The sequence below is a fragment of the Drosophila hydei genome, unplaced genomic scaffold (genome assembly GCF_003285905.1).
Source record: "Drosophila hydei strain 15085-1641.00,03,60 unplaced genomic scaffold, DhydRS2 tig00008137-arrow-arrow-pilon, whole genome shotgun sequence".
In the NCBI taxonomy this organism is placed as follows: Eukaryota; Metazoa; Arthropoda; class Insecta; order Diptera; family Drosophilidae; genus Drosophila; species Drosophila hydei.
This window is the reverse complement of record NW_022045845.1, coordinates 545,851-554,386: the sequence shown is the minus strand read 5'-3', so window position 1 is coordinate 554,386 and position 8,536 is coordinate 545,851. Positions and strand designations below refer to the sequence as shown.

The window sequence follows — 8,536 nt, the reverse complement described above, 5'->3', positions numbered from 1 at the left end:
TTTATCTGCAATATCTAAATAAATGTAGATGCATTCTTACAAAACTGTCCGTTTGCGTCATGTTTTAGTTCTCAATTGAATTTACTTCGTTTGTATTTTTGCTGGCTGACAAACCGGAATTGGGGGCGTTCAAGGGGCGTGGCCAGTGTCTTGTAAGTTATGTATGAAAATCCTGGCCAAAAGTCAACTGGCAGACAACAAACATTTTTGATTGCAGTCGAATGCATTAAAATTGATTGCGAATTTGAGTCTTGTGCAATTTATTGACTAACAAATGAGCGTAGGATGTATAAATAAATATATATATATACATATACATATATCTGCATAAATATATGATTAATTCTTATTAGATATACACGAGAATATTTAAGAAATTGCTTTGCATTGAAAGTACTTGAAATTTGTATACAAATTCGACAGCAATTCGTTTAAGCTTTTCATGGCATAAACGTCTAGTCAGCTGCTTCTTCTTCTATCTGCCTAATAGTAACTCATTTATCTGCAATTTGAATTCACACAATCAACTCAGGTCTACGGGTGCTCCGAAGAGAGAGAGAGAGCGAGAGCGGGAACACTTGAGAATCTGAAGAGCTCACATAATCAGATCGTTTAATCTGCATTGGAAATCATTATACCCATTAAAGTCAAGCAGTCAGGGCATACCACATAACAGGAGTATGGCTACCCGCAGCCACAGAAGTTGCTCCACACACAGACATGCATAGTGTAGTGGGTTAGTCGAATATATTGACTATAATTTATGCCCGCCGATTGTTTTGAGCACATTCGCACACTTCACAATCTGTTAGAGTTACATTTTTATTGACAAATTGCGTTGATTTTTGCTGGCGGCATCCATGAGGGCCGTTCCCCGAGTGCCGCTGCCCGTAGGTAGTCGATGGGCTGCGTCAATGGCACTTCAAACTGCAAACGACCGGAACTAGCAATTGTCATTTTTGTGAGTGCCCTCCCGCACGGCAACGCGCATCGACAGCTCGACAATCAAGCAAACAAATTCAATTATGTAAATTTAGACATCAACAGATACACAGACACAGATACAGACACAGACACAGACACTGATAAAGATACGGATACACACATTTGCTGTCATCTAGATGGGAATATAGAGAGGCTGCGTTTACATACGAATTATGCCAGGAATGCCGTAGCAGCCGCATATATGGGGCAAGTGCACAGATCCAATGAAAGTGTAAAGCGAAACGAGGCAAAAGTCAAAGCTGCCCCAACGGCCGTGCCGCATGACATCTGTAGAGGCTATTACAGCCGCCGTTGGCCCACGCAGCGAGTGGACGCTATGCCACGCCGGGCCATGCCACGTTAATCGCTCTAAATTTTTCATTGTATCAATTGTCAAAACAAAGTTTTGGATTCTCGCTGCATGGCCCAAGTCGGCGATTCCACATGGAGCTACCTCCTTCCTCCATCGCAGACGCTGACGCTGACGATAGCGACAACGTCCATGGTGTTACTTTCAATTGAACTTAATTAAATTTGTAAGTGAATCTAGTGCGGGCTGATGGCGACGACGACGACGACGACGACGGCAACGGCAATGGCAGCGGCAATGGCAACGGCTACGATTGCCGCTCACTTTCCCCTCTTCACTGGGGCACTGCATTTCAAGAGACGACAGACACAAGAGTTGACAATGAGGAACTGGATCTTAGATTGGGACTGGGACAAGCGCGAATATCGCACCACGCATCGCATCGCATTGAGCTGCACAGTCTTTGTCTGGAGCGACAATTTACATAATTTAAGTCATTTAAATTATCCGAAAACATTTCAATTCATTTCTGTTACTTGCACCCACTGCCACAGTCACAGCCACTGTCACTGCCACAGCCACTGGCGCACCCACTCCCAAATTCAAATACAATTCGACTCTGACTCTGACTCCGACTCCAACTACGACTACGACTTCGCTTCAGTTTGCCATTGTAGTCAGTGAATGGTCGCGTTGCCTCTTATTGTTATCATCGTCTACGTTGTCTGAATGATTTTGCGATTATGTAAAGTGCATTAATGAGCCTCGGACTGAGCTCGCATCTATGGCCATAGCCATAGCCATAGCCATAGCCATCGCCACTGCCGGAGGCATTCCCAATGAGTGGATGGATAGCTTGACAGCATTGCCATGAATGGGCTCCGTATCACATTACAAAAGACAATGGACGCGGCTCAAGCAAGATTTTGGCACCGCTGACAGAAACTGAGCTAACCAAATTAGCCAAGCTGATTTGGTATGAATTTCATTCGCTGCACAAAAGAGTTCCATTGTGGGCGGCATAATGCAATTGCGAATACAAATCCTGAATGGATTGTGCTTTAAGGCCAAACTCCAGTTTCAGAGCTTGGCAGAGAGAGGTAAAAAGATATTTCCATCTCATCAAGACTTCGCTTAAACATTAATACCTTCAGCTGAACGCCTTTGCATCCGCTTTGATCTGGGCTACATTAAGGCGAACTCTGATCCTAGTTAAGTTGCCACTGATCCCCTTGCTGTAAACAAGACCTATGCATGCACAAACACTTGCCTAGTCGGCACACGACTCTCTGGTCTCTATGTGATGATGATGATGATGCCATAAAAGAGATAAACCCGTCGCATAAAATGGTGTCACATATGCGCAACATTAATCTGTTTTGAAATTATAAGAGTGGAGTGTACGCAGCTTGGCTGGAATAAAAAATATAATGAAATTAAAATAACAACCACCACGAGAAGAGACCCAGCCAGGGGCTGAAGACTTTGCCTGCAACTGCGACTGGCAACTGGCAACTGAGATGAGGGAAACACTGAACGAGGCTGTGGCTTTTGTAAGCGCAGTTTACAATGCTCACACTCGCTCTCAAATCATATTCATATGCAAAACAAGAGCAACAGTAGCAACAGCAACAACAACACAATGGCAAAATGTAATGATGCCAACACCAAGCGTGACAAAACCAACAACAGCAACAACAACAACAACAACAAGAACAAAGGAACAGGAGGCAGCATCAGCAGGCGACAGGAGGCAACAATAACGAGGGAATTACGAGCATCAAAATGCGCAATGAAAATAAATTAAAGTTTCGAAACAACAACAAACTAAAAGCAGCGCCAGATTACAACGCAGGGCAGGGATGAAAAGCAAGAGGAGGAGGAGCTGGAGGTGGAAGGGAAGGAAGAGCAAGTGCAATTGCCACAAGTGTACAATATGAAGAGCTTTATATAGGTGGACAACGCGACAAGGAAAAACTTTGGAACTTTGTTAAATACGTAAGAAATTTGCATAAAATTGACAGCGAAAATTTTGTTAGCCGCCGCATAATGGCTACTTGGAGCAGCTGTAAACAGCTCGTAAAAGTAATTACAGCTGCCGCGGACCGAGGGCGAGCCTCAGAGGCGGGGGTGTTGGTGTCACAAATGAGCAGGCCTCCGACTGTCTAATGTGTGTGTGTGCGGGTGTGCCGCTGTGTGTGTGTGGCGAGCCACTAATTATAGGCAACTTAAACGCAACTAATTTTCACACTTGGAAAATGATTAAAACTCCATTTGTGCTCGAGTGTGTGAGACGCAACAGCGCAGCCTAAGCAACCAGCTCAGCACCTTGGCTAATTAATATTAATTGAATTTGTTGGTCAAGCGTGTGCCTCCGCCTGTATGCGTGTGTGTGCGTGGCAATCCGCACAGCTGTTGTGCCATTGAAGTGGAATTGGAAATGGAATTAGCAGCGGCTGCCAAGCAGGAAAAGAAGAACCAAACTGCATATATAGTTCACACCAACTGATGACCGACTAATGCCTACTCCAACACCGTCTGCAGGTCACGAAAGGCTAAGGTGGAAGCGTGTGCCCCGCATCACAGCCAAGTTCCAGACAATTATAGTACAATTATATATATGGATTGGCCGGCAAAGGTGAGCGAGACATTTTGGCGGACGACGGCTTGCAAAGCAAGAACTCGCCCTTCGCCGGACTGCGGCCTGTTGTGATCGGGATCGAGGCCTGGTCACCCAGTTGTCCAGCTGACAGTTGCACCCACATCAATTGTCAGTTGCCAAGCGTTTCGAGTGTCTGGATTTCCCACAGTGAGAAGAGGAATACAGTGGAGAGGAACTCCAGGCTCTTGCAGTTGTCCGTAGAACAAAGAAAGATTTTTCATATATCCCAGAAACTTCCTTTTACTAGAAAGCTAATAAAAATATCAGTTGGTATAGGTTTTCATAATCTTTTATTTCATAATTTATTACAATTGAAAATTATGTTCAATATTTTCTCATATTTTCTTTTGTTTTTCTTTTCTTCTTTCTCCAAGTTGTTGTTCTATTTACCTCTCCAATATGCTCATAATCTTAGGGTTTCTGTTTTTTATTTCTTTACATAGAAGCTTCAATTAGTTTATTAAGTTAATGATACTTTTGGGTTTTAATATAATTAAGTTTACTTTTTATAATCCATTGTTTTCATGTTTTCTTTTTCGTTTAATCCTAGGAATTTAGTTAAAGTTAATTTTTACACGCACAAACATTTATTTAATTTATTTCATATAAATATATTATTATTATTTGTTTTTAAATATTTATTTTTGCATTTTTACTGCAGCTCTAGAGTTAGTTCTCTCTCTTTTACTAACTCTTATCTGACGCACACACACAATGTCTATCTCGCTCGCTCACTCGCTCGCTCGCTCTCTCTCTTTCGCTCATTCGCTCTTTCTCGTGTGGCCGTCTCATTTGCTCTGCTGTATGTTTTGATGCTGTCGCGTGGGTAAGTTGAAAGTTGTATAAATTGTTTGTGCACTTTTAGTCTATGCTCAGGGTTTGCATTCGCTTCGGTGATTACCAACTAGCATTAAATACAGTTTTTTCGTTAATAATATTTCTTATTTTGGGTGTTTCTGTTTCTGTTTCTATTTCTGGTTTCCTTTCTGTTTATAATGTATGCAAGTTCATGCGCTATTTACAAAATATTTTCAATGAGAAGCTATCAAAAATGTACAATATTTATTAAATATATGTATGTATGTATGTAAATATAATCATCGTAATAAATGTTGCTGTTGTCCTTAATAATCATATTAAATATTTACGGCGTATACATTAAAGTTTCGAGAAAAATCACATTTTAATTTAAATTCTGATACGAAAGAAGTTGAAACATAAAAAGCATTACAAATTATTGCATATACAATATGTATTATTTTGTAATTGTTGATAGCATTTATTTATAATTTCTTCTTTTTTTATTATATTAGTTTTTTTTTCTTGTTTAGCATATATAACGCTTATCAACACTGACACATAACGGGCACTTTCAAAATGCCAAGCAAGCGGTCACCAAGATACAAAATAATTGAGTTTCTAAATTACTTTCATCTAGATTCACTTTTAACATCGTTTACAGCGGCTTCAATTTACAAGCTTTCAGTGGAGCTGCGAATCCCTTCAGAGGCTGTTCTGCTAACATGTTGGCTCCGCTCACGGGGAGCGAATACGGAGAGTTCTCGGGAAAATGCTTTTTGTATAAAATGTACAAAAAGTAAAAGAAGCTTTCAAGATTTCCTGATCAGAAAACGAACTACGCTAAAGTTTTCACTCTCTCAACATGTCAACACGTCTGGACTTTCGCTAATTCCATCAGATTGCCCTTTGGTTCCTTTGCTTAAGACGTAGATTACTAAATTAATTATGTATGCTTTGTGTTTTTGTTTTTGTTTTCGTTTTCGCTTTTAAAAATTAATAATAATATATCTAGTAATTTATAGTTTATATTCTATATATATATATATAGACTCGTATACTTCATTCGCTTATTCCATGCTTTGGTTTTTTAGTTTTTTTTAAGGCGTTCTGTACAATTTGCGTTTAATCGTTTGTCAAGTCAATAGTGTTGATTATTTAACTAGCGTTAAGTCTAATATATTACTATCAATGCATAAATCGTATAATTTTGTATTTTTAGAGAAAACTTGCATTTCGCTTTATTCTTTTCTTTACAGGGCTTTTGCAAGCCAAAAACATTCGCCTCTAGCAATTTGTAAATAAGTTTTTGTCTGTGCGAAACAATGACATAATTTATAGGTTTTTAATGGTGTATTCTTTAAGAAGTTTCGTATACGTTTTGAGTGATTGTTTCGATAGTAGTCAGTAGGTAGTGTCTGCTAAAGAACTGAGGAGTTTCCATGCGAAAGAAGCTCTCGATCTTAATCCTTAAGTTAAACAATGATTTCTGCATTTCATGTTGAGCTCGAGAAAAAAAAGGTACTCACATTGTTCACACTTGTTTCAGTAATCCAAAATGAAATACAACACTTAAATGTTCAGTTTGTTTCTCTTCCTCATTTACGTATATTCGTTACGATTTTAGATTTTAAATACTCTAAAAACTGTGTAAATTCAATTTAAACGCACTTGTGCTTGAATTCAGTTCAATTTTTATAAATTTAAACAATATTTTGCAACTTATTCTGAATAAATTCTATGAGCGTGTGTGTGTAAGTGCGTGTGTGTGTGTGTGAACAAATATCCATTAACAAATTTGTATTGAGAGCAAATCGAGCTGCTGAAAAGTGGAAATCATAAAATAAAAACACAAGAAATCGTATTTTTGCAATTGCTTTTCATATATGCATTTTACTCTTATTTTCATCATTTAATCATCTTTCACGTTTTTATAATTAAATCATTAATTAAGTAAATGTAATAATAATAATAATAGTAACTAAATATAACGCATACAAATTAAAATACATAAATAAAAATACAATTAAAAGTTATTCATAATTTATTATTATTTATATCTGTATCTGTATCTGTATGTATATGTGTATGTGTATATTATATTTACTCGTATGCTTATGTAGTGTGTGTATGTGTGTGTGTAGTTTTTCTTTATATATATATGTGTGTGTGTGTGATCGATCGGTTTATTCATAGTCAAACATGTGATTTTAATTTTCTTGGAAATAATACTACAAATACACACAAGAAGAACCAAAACTTTTAAATCAACTTCAAATTATTTTTAATTTTTCTTTTTCTTTTTTCAATTTTTTTTTTGTTTTCAAAATTAAATTCAATTTCTTTTAAATTTTCTTCTGTTAAGTTTAGCAACGCGTAAAATTAGAAAACAATTCAATTTATTTAAATTAGAGCGTTTAACCTAAGATAAGATATAGGCATATACATAAGTAAATAGTTGGTAATTAATGTATTAATTATGTTAATTAGTTGCCGTCCTGTTTACTATATATGTATATACACGTGTATGCATACGTAAAACAATGCTAAGAACTAACTAATAAATGAACAAAAGCGTTTACTACAACTGACTTGTTATAAGTGTAATTAAAAAGAAATTAAACTCTAGCAAAGAATTTTCTGTTTATTTTTGTATGTTTTATGATTTTTCAGTTTTTCATTCAATTTTCCTCTTCTTCTTCTACGTCTTCTGGTTTTCTTTCTGGTCTGCTGTCCGGGCGGCGCATTTACTAAATTCATGTTAAAACAAAAATACCTAGTTCGCAAAGCAAATCAAATTGCTTTAGCCTAATTTGTAAATTCTATTTCGTTTTGGATTGCGCCTAAATTCATGCTTTGAAATATATTTTTGCATTTGCCTTTTGTAGCTTTTCGAAAGTAAAAATTTGCATAAATAAAAAGTAATTAGCAACCTTTTGCTGCTCTCTCTCTCTCTTCCTCTCTGTGAGTGTGTGTGTGTGTATGTTTGTGTGGGTGTCTGGCTTCTGTTTTGTTTATTTAACTTATATCTAAGCGTTTCATTTTTGTTTATGCATAAATATCTTGCTCTTCTTTATTTTTCTTTTATTATTTATTTGTTGCATGTGTAGTTGTTATGTATGTTTAAGGTATACACAAATAGTTTCTTTTAAAATTGTTGTTGCTGTTGCTGCTGCTGCTGCTGCTGCTGTGGATGCTAGTGATACTGTTGTTGCGCCTGCCTTTCGATTAGCTAATATCTTCTGTGTGTGTGTGTTTTTTGTTTTCTTTTGTTAGATTTTACTACGGTTTTTACTTCATCTATTACTTGACTGATATTGCCACTCGGTTTTGTAAGTTACACGGTTCAAGGGTCCTGGCCACTCTCGTCTCTGCGTTTGCTCTGCTTTAGTATGTAGTTGTAGGTTTAAGCTATGATTTTGGCTTTGTCGCTATCAGCGTGCTTCTCAACATCCGCTTGCGGGAACGCTCAGCCGTTGCCCTCCACTTCCGCTTCCGTTCCTGGCGGGGCTTGGGGTCCAGCTAAGGCTTCCGCAGTCGCGCCGTGTCCGTTGCCGGCGCTGGATTACAAGTGCTGTCCATAGTATTCGGCGGGCGGGTAGTGCGGATAGCCTTGATGGAAGCCCGGATCACCGGGCGGACGATGCATCATGTGCGCCTGGCTGTCCATCATGTAGCCCATGGCATCGTGACCATAACCGGAGGGACCTGGATGCGGTGTATAAACTGTTCAAAGTTGCATTGGGCAAAGTAAGAGAGAAAAAAATGCACATAATTAGAAA

At 38.1% G+C, this 8,536-nt stretch overlaps 1 protein-coding gene across 6 annotated transcripts in view; it reads right to left on the bottom strand.

Annotated features, from left to right (window-relative positions):
• Positions 1-7,793: 7,793 nt before the first annotated feature.
• The window catches only part of LOC111601805 (homeobox protein homothorax), a 107,548-nt gene continuing 106,805 nt past the window's right edge, over positions 7,794-8,536 (bottom strand). For 5 of the 6 annotated variants that reach the window (XM_023318592.2, XM_023318594.2, XM_023318595.2 and 2 more), the window contains one exon: positions 7,794-8,480. In XM_023318592.2, the coding sequence (XP_023174360.1) occupies positions 8,320-8,480 (161 nt within the window). In that variant the 3' untranslated portion in view covers positions 7,794-8,319. The remainder of the gene's footprint in view (positions 8,481-8,536) is intronic. The other variant, XM_023318593.2, reaches the window with a different exon arrangement.